General features: G+C 44.0%; 1 protein-coding gene across 2 annotated transcripts in view; it reads right to left on the reverse strand.

The window, feature by feature from the left end:
• The window catches only part of TFDP1 (transcription factor Dp-1), a 156,380-nt gene that overhangs the window by 83,379 nt on the left and 53,009 nt on the right, over positions 1-19,992 (reverse strand). For both annotated transcript variants that reach the window (XM_069757876.1, XM_069757877.1), the window contains exon 4: positions 7,149-7,246. In XM_069757876.1, coding sequence (XP_069613977.1) covers positions 7,149-7,246 — 98 coding nt within the window. The remainder of the gene's footprint in view (positions 1-7,148; positions 7,247-19,992) is intronic.

Genomic DNA, 19,992 nt, shown 5'->3' on the forward strand with positions numbered 1-19,992 from the left:
GTGCGACATTGGTCAGTGTCATTCCAATTTAAAGCAAATACACCAAAGTCGGCAGACCTGGAGGGGATCCAGCCGTGGGTACAACCACCTACTGAATTCAACAGCAGGATTTGCCTATATGACAATCCGATCAATAGAGTCACCAAACTGACTTCACAAGATCTTGAATCAAATCCCTGGAGTCAACACCCTATAGCCTCCTAAAAAATTGGGTCTTTCCAGTGAAATACACTGCTCAAAAAATAAAGGGAACACTTAAACAACAGAATATAACTCCAAGTAAATCAAACTTCTGTGAAATCAAACTGTCCACTTAGGAAGCAACACTGTTTGACAATCAATTTCACATGCTGCTGTGCAAATGGAATAGACAAAAGATGGAAATTATTGGCAATTATCAAGACACACTCAATAAAGGAGTGGTTCTGCAGGTGGGGACCACAGACCACATCTCAGTACCAATGCTTTCTGGCTGATGTTTGGTCACTTTTGAATGTTGGTTGTGCTTTCACACTCGTGGTAGCATGAGACGGACTGTACAACCCAAACAAATGGCTCAGGTAGTGCAGCTCATCCAGAATGACACATCAACGCAAGCTGTGGCAAGGTGGTTTGCGGTGTCTGTCAGCATAGTGTCCAGAGGCTGGAGGCGCCACCAGGAGACAGGCCAGTACACCAGGAGACGTGGAGGGGGCCGTAAGAGGCCAACAACCCAGCAGCAGGACCGCTACCTCCGCCATTGTGCAAGGAGAACAGGAGGAGCACTGCCATAGCCCTGCAAAATGACCTCCAGCAGGCCACAAATGTGCATGTCTGCACAAACGGTTAGAAACCGACTCCATGAGGAAGGTCCGAGTGCCCGACGTCCACAGATGGGGGCTGTGCTCACAGCCCAGCACCGTGCAGGACGCTTGGCATTTGCCACAGAACACCAGGATTGGCAAATTAGCCACATGAAAGCAGGTTCACACTGAGCACATGTGAGACGTGAGCCTGGAGACCCATGGAGGGCGATCTGCTGCCTGCAACATCCTTCAGCATGACCGGTTTGGCAGTGGGTCAGTAATTGTGTGGGGTGGCATTTCTTTGGAGGGCCGCACAGCCCTCCATGTGCTCGCCAGAGGTAGCCTAACTGCCATTAGGTACCGAGATGAGATCCTCAGACCACTTGTGAGACCATATACTGGTGCGGTTGGCCCTGGGTTCCTCCTAATGCAGTACAATGCCTGAGCTCATGTGGCTGGAGTGGCTTGCAGTTCCTGCAAGATGAAGGCATTGAAGCGATGGACTGGCCCGCCCATTCCCCAGACCTGAATCCGACTGAACACATCTGGGACATCGTGTCTCGCACCATCCACCAACGTCACGTTGCACCACAGACTATCCAGGAGTTGGCAGATGCTTTAGTTCAGGTCTGGGAGGAGATCCCTCGGGAGAACATCCGCCGCCTCATCAGGAGCATGGCCAGGCGCTGTAGGGGGGTCATACAGGCACGTGGAGGCCACACACACTACTGAAGATCATTTCCTTGTCTTGAGGCATTTCCACTGAAGTTGGATCAGCCTGTAACTTCATTTTCCACTTTGATTTTGAGCATTAGTCCAACTCCAGACCTCCGTGGGATATTAGTTGTGATTTACGTTGATCATTTTTAGGTTTTATTGTTCTCAACACATTCCACTATGTAATGAATAAAGATTTACAACTGGAATATTTCATTCAGTGATATCTAGGATGTGGGATTTTAGTGTTCCCTTTATTTTTTGATCAGTGTAAATTGGGGGAAAAGACAGGAAGAGCTTTGTCTTGAATTTTATTACACTGAGTCTGGATCACATTGTTACTAATGTACAGGGTGCACACTGCAGGCACATCCCAACATAGGTCATCGTGTCCAACCCCCTGCTCAATGCAGGATTCACTAAACCATCTCAGACAGATATCTGTCCAGCCTCTGTTTGAAGACTTCCATTAAAGGAGAACTCACCACCTCTCATGGAAGCCTGTTTCACTCATTATGTCCCTCACTGTCAAAAAGTTTTTCCTAATTTCTAATCTGTATAGTCTCCCTTTCAGTTTCATCCCATTGCTTCTTGTTTTTGCCAAGAATATGAGAATAAGAATGATCCCTCTACACTGACATCCCTTCAGATATTTGTAGACAGCTATTACCGTATATACTCGAGTATAAGCCGACCCGAGTATAAGCCGACCCCCCTAATTTTGCCACAAAAAACTGGGAAAACTTATTGACTCGAGTATAAGCCTAGGGTGGAAATGCAGCATTTACCGGTGAATTTCAAAAATAAAAATAGATCATTATTTCCCCATAGCTGTGCCATATAGTGCTCTACACCATTCATATTTCCCCATAGCTGTGCCCCATATAGTGCTCTGCACCGTTCACTGTGCCCCCTAGCTGTGCCATATACAGTGCTCTGCACCGTTCACTGTGCCCCATAGCTGTGCCATATACAGTGCTCTGCACCGTTCACTGTGCCCCCTAGCTGTGCCTTATACGGTGCTCTGCACCGTTCATTGTGCCCCCTAGCTGTGCCTTATACGGTGCTCTGCACCGTTCACTGTGCCCCCTAGCTGTGCCTTATACGGTGCTCTGCACCGTTCATTGTGCCCCCTAGCTGTGCCTTATACGGTGCTCTGCACCGTTCATTGTGCCCCCTAGCTGTGCCTCATACGGTGCTCTGCACCGTTCATTGTGCCCCCTAGCTGTGCCTTATACGGTGCTCTGCACCGTTCATTGTGCCCCCTAGCTGTGCCATATACGGTGCACTGCACCATTCACTGTGCCCCATAGATGCTCCACATTAATCTCTGCCGCCGCCGCTGCTGCAATAAAAAAAAAAAAAACCACATACTCACCTCCCTTGATTGCAGCTCCCAGCGTCTCGTTCCGGCGCCTCCATCTTCCCAGCGTCTCTGCTCTGACTGATCAGGCAGAGGGCGCCGCGCACACTATATGCGTCATCGCGCCCCCTGCCTGAACAGTCAGAGCGCAGACGCCGGGAAGATGGAGGCGCCGGCCGGGAAGATGGATCGGCGCCCGGCGGCTGGAACGAGGACAGGTGAATATAACATACTCACCTAGTCCTGGCGATCCTCGCGCTGTCCCCTCCTGTCTTCGGCGCTGCAGCTTCTTTCTCTATCAGCGGTCACCGGCACCGCTGATTAGAGAAATGAATAAGCGGCTCCGCCCCTATGGGAGGTGGAGCCGCTTATTCATTTCTGTAATGAGCGGTCCCACGTGACCGCTGAAGAGAGGAAGAAGCTGCAGCGCCGAAGCCCGTGGGACGGCAGGGACAGCGCGAGGATCGCTGGGACTAGGTAAGTATACCTCAGCGCCCTCAGCCCCTCACCTGCCGACCCCACCGCTACCGTGACTCGAGTATAAGCCGAGGGGGGCACTTTCAGCCCTAAAATTTGGGCTGAAAATCTCGGCTTATACTCGAGTATATACGGTAAGTCTCCTCTTAGCCTTTTTTGCAAGCTAAACATTCCCAGATCCTTTAACTGATCCTCATACTGTGCAATCCGCTCACCATCCTGGTAGCTCTTCTCTGAACCTGCTCCAGTTTTTCTATGTCTTTTTTAAAATGTGTCCAGAACTGGACACAATATTCCTGATGAGACCTGATCAAGGAGGAGTAGAGAGGGATAATTACTTCATGTTATCTAGACTCTATGCTTCTCTTCATACATCCCAGAAATGTGTTTGCCTTTTTTTACTGTTGCATCACACTGTTGACTCATGTGCAGTCTGACCTATTAGGCTATTTTCACACGTTGTATTTTTGTTGCGTTTTTATGCAAATTTTAATCTGCGTTTTACAGTAACAGCAAAGTCTATTAAATTTCAGAAAACTTGTTTTTTTTCCCACAAAACTGGAAAACTGCTGCGTTTTTGAAAACAAGCATCACTTCCAGCAGTTTTTCACCCATAGAAACAATGTTTAAATGCAAAAATACAGTAAAAACGCAAGCATCAGGTTTTGCTGCCTTTTTAGTGAAAAAAAAAAAAAAAAAAACATCTACAGCAGTATGTGAAACCCATTTATTTTTGTGATTTTTCCCCAAGTTTAAACCATAATGTCTTAGGGTACCGTCACACAGTGGCACTTTTGTCGCTACGACGGTACGATTCGTGACGTTCCAGCGATATCCATACGATATCGCTGTGTCTGACACGCACCAGCGATCAGGGATCCTGCTGAGAATCGTATGTCGTAGCAGATCGTTTGGAACATTCTTTCGTCGCTGGATCTCCCGCTGTCATCGCTGGATCGGTGTGTGTGACACCGATCTAGCGATGCGTTCGCTTGTAACCAGGGTAAACATCGGGTTACTAAGCGCAGGACCGCGCTTAGTAACCCGATGTTTACCCTGGTTACCAGCGTAAATGTAAAAAAAACACTACATACTTACATTCAGGTCCCTTGCTGTCTGCTTCCCGCACTCACTGACTGCCGGCCGTAAAGTGAAAGCAGAGCACAGCGGTGACGTCACCGCTGCGCTGTGCTTTCACTTTACGGCCGGCAGTCAGTGAGTGCGGGAAGCAGACGGCAAGGGACAGACACCGGAATGTAAGTATGTACTGTTTGTTTTTTTTACGCTGGTAACCAGGGTAAACATCGGGTTACTAAGCGCGGTCCTGCGCTTAGTAACCCGATGTTTACCCTGGTTACCCAGGGACCTCGGCATCGTTGGTCGCTGGAGAGCTGTCTGTTTGACAGCTCTCCAGCGACCACACTATGACTTACCAACGATCACGGCCAGGTCGTATCGCTGGTCGTGATCGTTGGTAAATCGTATAGTGTGACGGTACCCTTAGTACCCTCGCATTAGAATGGCAGTTGCAATTAGTATAGTTTAATTATATTAGTGATATGTAAAAGTAAACATCGGCTGACCAAGGAGAGAAATTGAACAATGCCTGTGGCTGACCAAAGTGTAAAAGTAAACAAGTGTCCTACAAACTCATTGCTCTGTCCATGTCTTAGGTCAGTGGTGGGGAACCGCAGACTCCAGGGCCATTTACGGCCCTCGACCTTTTATCAGGCCCCCGAGCAGATTTTCAGAGACCGTATTCTTGGGCAGGGAGCTGTATTTTAATTACAACCAGCTCATTTTTAGGTTGCTCTGTTAGCACACACATGCAGTGTTCACTACTGAACACTGAAGGGCATGCAATGAAAGATTACATTATGACACCAGTACCAGGGTCAGGATGTACTTTCTGGGCGGAGTTTGTATGGCCCCCGTAGGATGGTATAAATATCCAAATGGCCCTTAGCAGAAAAAAAAAAAAAAAAAAAAGATTCCCCACCCATCTTAGGTAAACAATTCCTTAACAATTCACCTCCCCCCACTGTTACATTTGTAATGGTGTATTATTTTATTAACTCAAGTTATAGCCCAGAATAGTCACTATTTTTTCAGACAATCTTTTTCTACTAAATAATTTGATCAAATTGCCCTTTTTCAATAAAATGGTTTTGCATGTCTTGCATTGTTGACCTGTGTTCATACTTCTGTGGTGAGAGCAAATATGAACTTTGGGATCCTCAAAAATGCAGCAAAACCAGCTTTATGTAAGCAGCTTCTTTACTGCCAAGAGAGCAGGTTTTGCCAGCAAATAAAAAAAAAAATGCAATGTGTGAGCATAGCCTTAGTGTATGCAAGTCTTTCACACATGCTGTTGCTTAGTTCTATTCTTCCCATTCTGTAGATATAATTTTCATTTGTCTTGCCCAGAAATAGAATCTTGCATTTCTCCCTGCTAAATACCATTCTATTAGTCACTGCACATTTCTCTGTCTTCTCTAGTGTTAATGATCCCTCCTAGCTTTGCATAGTTTACAAATTTGATCAGTTTACCTCCAGTTCCACATCATAACAGGATACACATAATGAACAAGAGGAGGTATATCCTCTATTGTATCTTATGTTCAATTACTGATCTTAAAAGACAATTAAAGCCTGCAGGTCAAGTTTATGATGTGTGCTATCTGTAAAGTTTTAAGAATTACTCCCATCAAAACGTATATCCTCTTAATATATTGCAGTAATCATATTATATAACACTGTGTACTTACAATTGCTCATTTTGCCTTTCTACTCAGCTAATTCTTCTGTTTTACATGATGAATAAAAGACTGACTAACTGAATCCTTCTCAACTCTATGTGGAAACAGGAAGTCAAGTTTTGCCTGAATGAGTCATAAGTCACTGCAAAAGTCTATGGCAGGGAGGATGAGAGTGGCGGAGCAGATGGCTCAAGAAGTTGGAGAGTAGCGTTTCTGGAGTGACAAGATCGATCCTGTTTCTACATGGAGCCAAGAACTGTATGCACATTTGAATATGCTGTGAAGTAAGAACATGTGCAAATATTAAGTGTCAGACCACATGGAAGATACAGTCATGTAACATGGATGTGAAGCATCAGGACAAAGTTATTACAGCTATACAGTTATTTATTTCCCGGTATATAGCACCATTAATTCCATGGTGCTGTACATGACAAAGGGGTAACGTACAGAGTTATAGATATCGTTAACAGTAAACAAATTTACGATGACAGACTGGTACAGAGGGGAGAGGACCCTGTCCTTGCGGACTTACATTCTCCCTATTTAATCAATCCTATTGCTTAAATTCAAGACTTGCAATATATACAATGAATGTTAGACATCAGAGCAAGAACAGATTTACATACAAGACAGGCTTAAAATTCCCATGACTGATCGACAATGTACAAAGTACTCAAGAACAAGGTTAATATAGAAGATAATATCAGGAGTTATTTAAAGCTAGTTATCCCCTGTCCCCTTCCTCAACTGGATAAATGCACTACTTACCATGACCCTATTAGTCACGGAGAGAGGATTTTTTTTTTATTATCTGCTTTAAGTCCAGGTGACCTCGCTCAATGTTAGGTGCACCAAACTAGGTTATCGGAGCGCACAGATCCATAGAATACAGTAGTTAGTGCATGTGTTCTGTTAATAGGCACCTGAGAGATGTCTAACAAGACTTGCATTGAACACATTCACTACACATATATAAAACAGTATGACAAGCAATAATAAAATATTCACACTAAAAAAAAACAACAACAAAAACAAATTGCTTACCACTTGTTGAGAAATATTAACATTGGACTGTCCAAATGTTTTGGGCAATAGCTGTTTTCCCACAGAAGATGGATGAACAGCCAACAACGACACTACACCTACAAATTAACCAAAAATAATGACTGCAGATGACCTAATAACTCATTTCAGTAGGAATTTATTTACAATTGCATTTCAAAATGATTAACGTGTTTAAAGGGATTGTCCAAGACTACAATATCCTTGTGATCGGTCATCAATATCAGATGTGAAGGGAACCAGCAACCGGTACACCCAGCAGGTCCCTTTGGAACAGCGCAGATCTGTACCCTGTATAGTGGCCGATCTATGGTATAGCAGCTCCGCTCATATTCACTTCAATAGGAAGAGATTTCCAGTAGGGGAGAACAGCCACTATACATTGCATGAAGCTTTGCCGTTCCAGCTCTGTAAATGGCTTACATCCAGCCACCGCTGGAGCAATAAGCAGCCCATTGGTGTAGATGCCAGACCCCACCTGACATGAACACAGAGCTAGCCTAGGGATCAATCATCAAAATGTAATTCATGGACAACGCCTTTAAAGCAGTTTTGTACGGTACATACAGGCATCATCAGTTTAGACAGTGACTGGTTGTCGCATGATTAGCATGTCAGTAGGTGCAATTACCAGAACAGTGATGCTGGCGGGCGTAGAGAGAACCCAGCCCAGATGAAAACAATTTTGCTATTTTATCAAAGTCCCAGCTTTGAGGCCAATTAAAAAAAAAAGTCTTGGACAACTCATAAAATTAAATTTGCCCTGACAAATTTCCTTTTTCCTGACTTGAACTTACTCGACTATTGTCTGCACATACTGCAATAATGGTATAAGAATTCATATATATATATATATATATATATATATATATATATATATATATATATATATATATATATATATATATATATATATATATATATATATATATACACATACACAAATATATAATATTCCACACCAAGCAAGCGTCTGTAAACCCATACAATAGATGATCACACCAAGTAAATAAATTAATAATCGCATAGGATTGACATTTACTATAAAACACAGTGGCCTGCACATGCATGTGATGGGACAGATTTATCACTCTTATCCATTACAAGGGATTGTGTCAGGTCAGGTTCGGAGACGCAAGCAAAGTGTGCCCGAAAAAGGGCTCGCTGAATTGCTCGGTACATGTTATTTTTATTGTTGGACTCACTCACTTTTGTCCTCCAAGTTTGTGACGCTAGAACGTACTGCAGCGCTAAGTAGTCCTCCCTATGCTAAAGAACACCAAGATGCATGCCCATACTTGGTCCTCCCAACATGTCACAACGTCCTAGTCAGTGTGTCTAGTTTTCCCAAATCTCAAGCATGCACGGTAACAGAGGGCAGAACATGCACCGTGTTATGTTTCAACCAGAGTAATCACTATGCCCTGGCACAGGACCTGCATGCTATACTCCCACATTGTAGGATCACGCGAGGACAGAGCATACCACGCCTACAAATCTGGAGTATAATATGCAAGTGGTGCACCCGCATACAGTATGGACACTGTGCTGGAAGAAAAAAAAGCCACAAGGCGCATGCTGCGTGCCCTCTGTAACAATAAATCCTCAAGATTTTGGAAAACTATACACTGACAAGCATGGCAGGTTGGGAGAACGAAGTATGGGAGTAGGTGGTGATGCATCTTAATATGGAGGACCAAGAGGCACGCAGCACGTAACTGACTACTTTGTGCCATGGCGCGCACTAGCCACAGAAGTTATAGCAGACAAAAGTGCAAGAGTACAATAACAATTACATGGACAAACATCTCAGTAAGCCCTATTTGAGGCATACAATACATGCATCACTGAGAATGACCTCATAATATGAAGGAAAGTTGTGTGCCAAGAGCCACACCAATACTGTAAATATAAAAGTGTGCACGTGTGTGTAGACTGGTTCACCTCTCTCTTTTCTACTGTACTTTAGAGGGGAAAAATGAAATGAGGATTTTAAAGAGGGCCGTGGAGTTGGTAAGCCAAATGTCCTACTCTTCAGTTCCCGACTCAGACCCCACTGCACTGCCTCACTACTGAGCATGTACATAAAGTGAAGCAGACTGATCAACTAAAAGCAGAGATCCTTAGATCAGGAACAGAACAGACACTTATAGGACATTTCATAACTTTCCCTAATTCTTATGAAAACATTTACAGCACATCCTGCATTGTACTGCTGTACCCAATTTATTACATATATTTTAGGAGTCGGTTTATTTTGAACAGACTCCAACAAAATGGACACCGACTAAGACCTGATTTTAAAGGGAATCAGTCAGCAGGTTTCTGCTACCTCATCTGAGAGCAGCCTGATGTAGGCAAAGAATCGGAATCCAACTACCGTATGTGGAAGTTTACTGGGTGCAACCGTTCGGAGACAGCCAGCCCACCCCACACCAGGCTCAGTATATACAATGGCTATAGACCCTGAGCGGCTTATCACAGAAGGGGCAGTCAGACCAGGAGGCACAAGCTGCTACAGTGGGGGAAATAAGTATCTGATCCTTTGCCGATTTTGTAAGTTTGCCCACTAACAAAAAAGGATTCTTTTTATTTTCACGGCTCTGCGTTATAAACTGTAGTGAAACACTTGGGGGTTCAAAGTTCTCAACACATCTAGATAAGATCCTTAGGGGGTCTACTTTCCAAAATAGTGTCACTTGTGGGGGGTTTCCATTGTTTAAGTACATCAGGGACTCTCCAAACGCAACATGGCGTCCTATCTCAATTCCAGCCAATTTTATGTTGAAAAGTCAAACGGCGATTTTTCCCTTCCAAACTCTGCCATGCGCCCAAACAGTGGTTTACCCCCACATATGGGGTATCGGCGTAACTCAGGACAAATTGCACAACAACTTTAGGGGTCCAATTTCTCCTGTTACCCTTGGGAAAATAAAACAAATTGGAGCTGAAGTAAATTTTTTGAGAAAAAAAAAGTTAAATGTTCATTTTTTTTTAACCTCTTTACCCCCAAGGGTGGTTTGCACGTTATTGACCGGGCCAATTTTTACTATTCTGACCACTGTCCCTTTATGAGGTTAGAACTCTGGAATGCTTTGGATCCCGCTAACATTGTTTTCTCGTGACATATTGTTATTCATGATAGTGGTAAAATTTCTTTGATATTACCTGCGTTTATTTGTGAAAAAAACGGAAATTTGGCTTGGATTTTGAAAATTTCGCAATTTTCCAACTTTGAATTTTTATGCCCATAAAACAGAGAAATATGTCACACAACCAAATTTTTTTTCCTTAGGAAGTTATAAGGGTTAAAATTTGACCAGTAATCTCTCATTTTTACAACAAAATTTAAAAAAACCATTTTTTTAGGGACCACCTCACATTTGAAGTCACTTTGAGGGGTCTATAAATACCCAAAAGTGACACCATTCTGAAAACTGCACCCCTCGGGGTACTCAAAACCACATTCAAGAAGTTTATTAACCCTTCAGGTGTTTCATCAGAGCAGAAGCAACATGAAAGGAAGAAATGAACATTTATCTTTTTAGTCACAAATATTACAGCAACAATTTTTTTATTTTCCCAAAGGTAAAAGGAGAAAATGGACCACAAAAGATGTAGTCCAATTTGTCCTGAGTACGCAGATACCCCATATGTGGGGGGGGAACCACTGTTTGGGCGCATCGCAGGGCTCAGAAGGGAAGGAGCACCAGTTGACTTTTTCAAGCTAAAATTAGCTGGAATTGAGATTAGACGCCATGTCTCGTTTGGCGAGCCCCTGATGTGCCTAAACAGTGGAAACCCTCCACAAGTGACCCCATTTTGGAAATTAGACTCCCTAAGGAACTTATCTAGATGTGTGGTGAGCACTTTTATCCCCCAAGTGCTTCACAGAAGTTTATAATGCCCGGGCGTGAAACTAAAAAATCCTATTTTTTACCACAAAAATGATCTTTTAGTCCACAATTTTTAATTTTCCCAAGGGTAACAGGAGAAATTGAACCCCAAAAGTTGTTGTCCAATTTGTCCTGAGTACAATGATACCCCACATGTGGGAGAAAACTACAGTTTGGGTACACTTCAGGGCTCGGAAGGGAAGTAGTGACGTCTTGAAAAGCAGACTTTGATGGAATGGTACGCGAGCGTCATGTTCCGTTTGCAGAGCCCCTGATGTGCCTAAACAGTAGAAATCCCCCACAAGTGACCCCATTTTGGAAACTAGACCTAATTGGGAACTTATCTAGGTGTGGTGAGAATTTTGATCCCCCAAGTGTTTTACTTAAATTTAGAAAGCCCTGGCGTGAAAATAAAAAATCCTATTTTTCCCACAAAAATGATCTTTTAGTCACCAATTTTTAATTTTCCTAAGGGTAACAGGAGAAATTGAAACCCAAAAGTTGTTGTCCAATTTGTCCTGAGTACAATGATACCCCACATGTGGGAGAAAACTACAGTTTGGGTACACTTCAGGGCTCGGAAGGGAAGTAGTGACGTCTTGAAAAGCAGACTTTGATGGAATGGTACGCGAGTGTCATGTTCCGTTTGCAGAGTCCCTGATGTGCCTAAACAGTAGAAATCCCCCACAAGTGACCCCATTTTGGAAACTAGACCCAATTGGGAACTTATCTAGGTGTGGTGAGAATTTTGATCCCCCAAGTGTTTTACTTAAATTTAGAAAGCCCTGGCGTGAAAATAAAAAATCCTATTTTTCCCACAAAAATGATCTTTTAGTCACCAATTTTTAATTTTCCTAAGGGTAACAGGAGAAATTGAAACCCAAAAGTTGTTGTCCAATTTGTCCTGAGTACGCTGATACCGCACATGTGGGAAAAAATACTGTTTGGGCACACGTCGGGGCTCGGAAGGGAAGTGGTGACGTTTTGGAAAGCAGACTGATGGATTGGTCTGCAGGCGTCATGTTCCATTTGCAGAGCCCTGGTGCCTGAACATTAAAAAAAAAAAGAACACAAGTGACATTTTGTAAACTAGACCCCCAATGAACTTACATAGATGTGCCCCCTTTTTGGAACTAATCTACTGTTTCCTGTAAAGTAAATTAGTAGTGCATGGAGGTGTGGTACAATTAGAAGCAATCCTTCATACACAGGCCAGGTTTTTCGGGGCAGGTGTCGCATTGATAAATAGTGTCCTTGCGTATTCCCCTTTTGTAACACACTCGGCACCTTTTTTGCGACTTACCTCTTTTTCCAGTTTGCGGGACCTCCCCCGGGAAATGCTTACCTGGTACGATACGAGCACCTTCAGTTCCGGAAGTACTGGGGCCCGCGCCTTCCCTCGTGCCAAATATCAGGGCCTTAACCACTATCTCCTGGAACTGAAGGTACGACGTATCGGTGTGGCGTGCACATCGTGACAGCAGGAAAGCATTGAGTATTGCCATTTTGTACAGCTTTTTGTACCACACCTTGGCCTTTCTCAAAGCACTGTACGGTTGGAGGAGTTGATCAGAGAGATCAACGCCCCCCATGTTTTTGTTGTACCCCAGTACACAGTCAGGTTTGCTGACCTGTGTAGAGGTACCCCGTACAGTGCCGAGGGCACTGCCATCACCGTGTATGGTGGCCAAGAGAAGGACATCCATCTTGTCCTTGTACTTGACCATCAGCAGGTGGTCGCTACATTGGGCTCTGCTGTCACCCCTTCTGAGCATCTGCCCAAGTAGCGTTTTTGGGAGGCCTCTCTGATTTTTGCGGTACCTCGCGCAGAGAGGGATTTGTAGAGTGGGATGCTGGAATAAAAGTTATCGGTGTAGAGGTGATAACCTTTATCCAGCAGTGGGTGCACCAAATCCCACACAATTTTCCCACTCACTCCCAGGACAGGGGGACACTCAGGGGGTTCAATCCTGGTGTCCTTCCCTTCGTAAACTCTAAAGCTGTAGGTGTACCCTGAGGTACTCTCACACAGCTTGTAGAGTTTGATTCCGTACCTGGCCCTCTTGCTGGGCAGGTATTGACGGAATCCGAGCCGCCCCTTAAAATGGACCAAGGACTCAACCACGCAGATGTCCCTTTTGGGCACGTACACTTCACCAAACTTTTTGTTGAAGTGTTCGATGACCGGCCGAACTTTGAACAGACGATCAAAGTTGGGGACACCTCGTGCGGGACACACTGCATTATCGGAATAATGCAGGAACTTATGGATGGCCTCAAAACGCGTCCGGACCATGACCATTCGGAACACTGGAGTGTTGTATAAAATATCAACACTCCAATATTGCCGAATTTCTGGCTTCTTCAGGAGCCCCATATGAAGGATCAGGCCCCAAAACTGTATCATTTCAACTGCGTCTACAGGAGACCAGTTAGAATATGATGAACCGGTGTTTTGCTCCTAAAACTGACGAGCATACAAATTAGTTTGCTCCACCATGAGGTTAACAAAATCCTCAGAGAAAAAGACTTTCAAAAAGTCTATTTCTGTGAGGCCGGTGGTGTCAAACCGGATTCCTGATTCTGCCACAAAATAAGGAATCAGTGGCTTGTAATTTTCGGGGGGGGCGAGGTCCATACGGGGTCCGAAGAGGGGCGCGCTGGTTCATCTTCAGGAGTGGGCCCTGCCTCATCTTCATGAATGATGGGCACTGCTTCTATCCTGTGACGTCTGCGTGGCGGTTCCGCAGGGCCGGAGGAGGAAGATGAGGAGTGGGAAGAGGATGAGGAAGAATCAGAAAAATAAAGAAAAGTGGGATCCTCTCCCTCGCTATCAGTGTCGGAGGCAAGGAAAGAATATGCCTCCTCTGCTGAATAGCGCTGTTGGGACAAACGGGACATTTTTTTTGTGAGTATGGTGCTTGGGTGTACTTTATTGGTAACTATGTGTACGTGTGGGGGGGATAGTGTTTGGTGCAAACTATTCTGAAAAGAAAAAGCTAAAGGAAAAAAAAAAGCAAATAGGGAGAAAAAAATACATGTGAAAGGAAAAGTCTAAAACAGCAGGCCCTAGCTCTGATAAGTGAACCGCGTCATTTATCAAAGTTCGGCGGCTGCTGGGTGTGCGAACGGGGATGTGAAAAAAACGGAAGGTACGAGAGCTCTGATAAGTGAACCGTGTCACTAATCAGAGTTCGGCGGCTGCTGGGTGTGCGACTGGGGATGTGAAAAAAAAAAAAAAAAAGGGAAGGCACGGATTAGACGCGGCGGCTGAGAGTGCGAACGGGGATGTAAAAAAAAAAAAAGAAGAAAAGGGAATGCACGGATTACATGCGGCGGCTGAGTGCGAACGGGGATGTGAGAAAAAAAGAGAAGGGAATGCACGGATTAGACGCGGCGGCTGGGTAAGTGCACAGGGATGGGGAAAAAAAAAAGGGAAGGCACGGATTAGACGTGGCGGCTGAGTGTGCGAACGAGGATGTGAAAAAAAAAAAGAAACGGGAAGGCACGGATTAGACGCGGCGGCTGGGTGAGCTAACAAGGATGGGGAAAAAAAAGAAAAGGGAAGGCACGGATTAGACGTGGCGGCTGAGTGTGCGAACGGGGATGTGAAAAAAAAATACCTGTGAAAGGAAAAGTCTAAAACAGCAGGCCCTAGCTCTGATAAGTGAACCGCGTAACTTATCAAAGTTCGGCGGCTGCTGGGTGTGCGAACGGGGATGTGAAAAAAAAAAAAGAAAAGGGAATGCACGGATTAGACGCGGCGGCTGAGTGCGAACGGGGATGTGAAAAAAAGAAAAGAAAAGGGAAGGCACGGATTAGACGCGGCGGCTGGGTAAGTGCACGGGGATGGGAAAAAAAGAAAAGAAAAGGGAAGGCACGGATTAAATGCGGCAGCTGGGTGAGCGAACAAGGATGGGGGAAAAAAAAGGGAAGGCACGGATTAGACGTGGCGGCTGAGTGTGCGAACGGGGATGTGAAAAAAAAACGGGAAGGCACGGATTAGACGCGGCGGCTGGGTGAGCTAACAAGGATGGGAAAAGAAAAAAAAAGGGCAGGCACGGATTAGACATGGCGGCTGAGTGTGAACGGGGATGTGAAAAAAAAGAAAAGGGAAGGCACAGATTAGACTCGGCGGCTGGGTAAGCGCTCGGGGATGGGAAAAAAGAAAAGAAAAGGGAAGGCACGGATTAGACGCGGCTGCTGTGTGAGCGCACGGGGATGGGAAAAAGAAAAGTGAGCACGAGTGTTGATAGGTGAACTGCGTCACCGATCAACGCTCGGCGGCTGCTAAATTTGGACACGGATACGCCGCAAGGTGGGGGTGGAGGGGGATGAATAGAGATCGGGCCGGGATAGGGGTATCAACACTTACGGTTGTAGTCTCTCTTCTTTCTTATGTCATCTTTTTTTAGCAAGATTTGTGGTGTCACAGGCTACTGTGGCACCAGTCTCAGCACAGGAGGGGATCTCTAAGCGTGACCGCTCTGCAGGAATCCTCACCAAGTGTGAGGATTCCTGCAGGGCAGTCAGACAGGTCAGGGGCAGGTGAGACAGGTCACAGAGTGGTCACACCGCTGCTGTGACCTGTGATTGGTGGGATCCATGATCACATTGATCCCATCAATCACAGGAGGCCCTGGTGACGCTGGTGTTGCTAGGCACCAACCTATGACTGGAGCTCACAGCTTTGATCATAGGCAGGTCACCATCAGGGCACAGCGCGGTCACACGCTGCTGTGCCCTGTGATTGGCGCGATCGACGATCACATCGATCGCGCCAATCAGTAGCTGCAGCCAGGATCCGGAGCAGGCAGAGGAGGCAGGGCACAGGAGCACAGCCAGGAACCGGAGCAGGGCACAGCGTGGAGCAGGTACTTACAGGCAGGGCACAGCACGGTAACACCGCCGCTGTGCCCTGCGATTGGCGCGATCGATGTGATCGTCGATCGCGCCAATCCGGGGGGTTTTGGCCGATGCCTGGCACCGGCCTAGGATCGAGGGGGGGGGAAGGGGGCGCCATAACTCAGGATGCCGAGGCCATCTTCCCTAAGGTAAGATGGCGTCGGAATTTTAATGTGATCACTGCCATTTAAGTCGAAGTGTCGCATTAAAGGGCATGACATACTATTCCGTCCTTGGGAAGTAAGGCCCACCCCACATGGACGGAATAGTACGTCTAATGACAGAAAGTGGTTAAACATTCCAAAAATTCCTGTGAAACACCTGAAGGGTTAATAAACTTCTTGAATGTGGTTTTAAGCACCTTGAGGGGTGCAGTTTTTAGAATGGTGTCACACTTGGTTATTTTCATATAGACCCCTCAAAATGACTACCAATGGGATGTGGTCCCTTAAAAAAAAAATTGTGTTGTAAAAATGAGAAATTGCTGGTCAACTTTTAAGCCTTATAACTCCGTAACAAAAAAAAAAAAAATTTGGTTCCAAAATTGTGCTGATGTAAAGTAGACATGTGGGAAATGTTACTTAAGTATTTTGTGTGACATATCTCTGTGATTTAAGGGCATAAAAATTCAAAGTTGGAAAATTGCGAAATTTTCCAAATGTTCACCAAATTTCCATTTTTTTCACAAATAAACGCAAATATCCAAGAAATTGTACCACTATCACGAAGTACAAAATGTCACGAGAAAACATTGTCAGAATCATCAGGATCCGTTGAAGCGTTCCAGAGTTATAACCTCATAAAGGGACAGTGGTCAGAATTGTAAAAATTGGCCCGGTCATTAACGTGCAAACCACCCTTGGGTGTAAAGGGGTTAGGATGGTTTACAAGCGTTTCTATAACTCCAGTATGCGCAGGTCTCTTCCCAGGAGAGTGAATGCATCTGGCAAAATTTACTCTTGTACCATGGATCTAAGAGTGGCAACCCAGTAGTCAGCACTATTTCTCAACCTAACAATACAGGCATGTTGAAGATAGTGCAGCAAGAAGGCACTCATGTCTTGGACGCCTCAATTACTAAGCAGTGGGCTTGATGTCACGGAACAAATACAAAGGTGACAACAACCCCACAAATATGAACCCCACTAGCCAAAGCCCCATGGAAAAGAGGGAAGAGCCAGGGAAAGCACCAGAACTGGCAAATCCCATAGAGGGGGCTTTCCTAGGGTGGCTGTGGGCTGCTATTTTTAGGCTGAGGGGGTCAATATCCATGGCCTCTTACCAGCCTGAGAATAGCAGCCCCCCACTGACTGCTTTAGCTTGGCTGGTTGCCAGAAATGTGGGGAGCTCCCATGTAGTTTTTTTTTTTTTTAAATTAAAAAAAAAAAAATTGGCGTGGGTACCCAACTATTCTTGATAACCAGCATTGCCAACGCTGACAGCTGAGGGTTGCAGCCCGCAGCTGTCAATTTTTTGCTTGGCCGGTTAACAAAAATACATACCCCACGCCATTTATTATTTATTTAGAGCACAGGTGCTAACTGCTGTTACTAGCGGCTGCAGGCTGATGGGAGAAGTAGTCCCATCAGTCGACACCTCGGTCACAGATGCGGGAACACGCTGTCAGAGAGCGTGAGGACCGCAACACTCTGACCAGTGGTATTAATCTTACCGTCTACCTGGGTGACAGCACGAGAAACACCCGGTGTTTAAGTGGCCGAACCCAAACATTAGCATGGGTATCAGTATCTCGTTCCCGCAATTTTCTTTTCCAATTTGAGTTAAATACATGAACTGAAACGGATGCACTTAAAGGGAATCTGTCACTATGAAAATGCAGACCAGACTGCAGTCAACAATTTATAAAGCAGGAAAAGCAGAGTAGCGTGAAAAAAAAATTTCTAATAAAATATATATATATATATATATATATATATATATATATATATATATATATATATATATATATATATATATATATATATATATATATATATACACACACACACACATTATATATATGTAATATATATATATATATATACATATACATACACACATACACACACATATATACATACATACATACATATATATGCAGTTATATGAAAAAGTTTGGGAACCCCTATTAATCTTAAGCTTAATGTTTCATAAAAATTGTTTTTTTTTTATGCAACAGCTATTTCAGTTTCATATATCTAATAACTGTTGGACACAGTAATGCTTCTGCCTTAAAAGGAGGTTTATTGTACTAACAGAAAATGTGCAATCTGCATTCAAACAAAATTTGCCAGATGCATAAGTATGGGCACCCCACCAGAAAAGTGACATTAATATTTAGTAGATCCTCCTTTTGCAAAAATAACAGCCTCTAGTCGCTTCCTGTAGCTTTTAATGAGTTCCTGGATCCTGGATGAAGGTATTTTTGACCATTCCTCTTTACAAAACAATTCCAGTTCAGTTAAGTTTGATGGCCGCTGAGCATGGACAGCCCTCTTCAAATGATCCCACAGATGTTCAATGATATTCAGGTTTGGGGACTGGGATGGCCATTCCAGAACAGTGTAATTGTTCCTCTGCATGAATGCCTGAGTAGATTTGGAGCGGTGTTTTGGATCAATGTCTTGCTGAAAGATCCATCCCCTGCGTAACTTCAACTTTGTCACTGATTCATGAACATTATTGTCAAGAATCTGATGATACTGGGAGGAATCCATGCGTCCCTCAACTTTAACAAGATTCCCAGTGGCGGCATTGACCACACAGCCTCAAAGCATGATGGAACCTCCACCAAATTTTACTGTGGGTAGCAAGTGTTTTTCTTGGAATGCTGTGTTTTTTTGCCGCCATGCATAACGCCTTTTTGTATGACCAAACAACTCAATCTTGGTTTCATCAGTCCACAGGACTTTATTCCAAAAAGAAATTGGCTTCTCCAAATGTGCTTTTGCATACCTCAGCCGACTGTTTGTGGCGTGCTTGCAGAAACGGCTTCTTTCGCATCATTCTCCCATACAGCTTCTCCTTGTGCAAAGTGCGTTGTATAGTTGACCGATGCACAGTGACACCATCTGCAGAAAGTTGATGCTGCAGCTCTCTGGAGGTGGTCTGAGGATTGTCCTTGACTGATCTCACCATTCTTCTTCTCTGCCTTTCTGATGTTTTTCTTGGCCTGCCATTTCTGGCCTTAACAAGAACTGTACCTGTGTTCTTCCATTTCCTTACTATGTTCCTCACAGTGGAAAATGACAGGTTAAATCTGTGAGACAGCTTTTTGTATCCTTCCCCTGAACAACGTTGAATAATCTTTGTTTTCAGATTATTAGACAGTTGTTTTGAGGAGCCCATGATGCCACTCTTCAGAGGAGATTCAAACAGGAGAACAACTTGCAAGTGGCCACTTCAAGTAGCTTTTCTCATGATTGCATACACCTGGCTATGAAGTTCAAAGCTGAATGAGGTTAGAAAACCAAAAAAAGTGCTTTAGTAAGTCAGTAAAAAGTAGGTAGGAGTATTTAAAACAAGAAAATGATAAGTGTGCCCATAATTATGCACCTGTCAAATTTTGTTTGAATGCAGATTGCACATTTTCTGTGAGTACAATAAACCTCATTTCAAGGCAGAAACATTACTGTGTCCAACAATTATTAGATATATGAAACTGAAATAGCTGTTGCTAAAAAAAAAAACCTATTTTTATAAAACATTAAGCTTAAGATTAATAGGGGTGCCCAAACTTTTTCATATTACTGTATACACATACATACACACATTATATATATATATATATATATATATATATATATATATATATATATATATATATATATATATATATATATATATATATATATATATATATATATATATACATATATACACACACACACACACACACACACACACAGTTAGGGCCAGAAATATTTGGACAGTGACACAATTTTCGCGAGTTGGGCTCTGCATGCCACCACATTGGATTTGAAATGAAACCTCTACAACAGAATTCAAGTGCAGATTGTAACGTT

This window comes from Ranitomeya imitator, chromosome 3, assembly GCF_032444005.1.
Source record: "Ranitomeya imitator isolate aRanImi1 chromosome 3, aRanImi1.pri, whole genome shotgun sequence".
Taxonomy (NCBI): domain Eukaryota; kingdom Metazoa; phylum Chordata; class Amphibia; order Anura; family Dendrobatidae; genus Ranitomeya; species Ranitomeya imitator.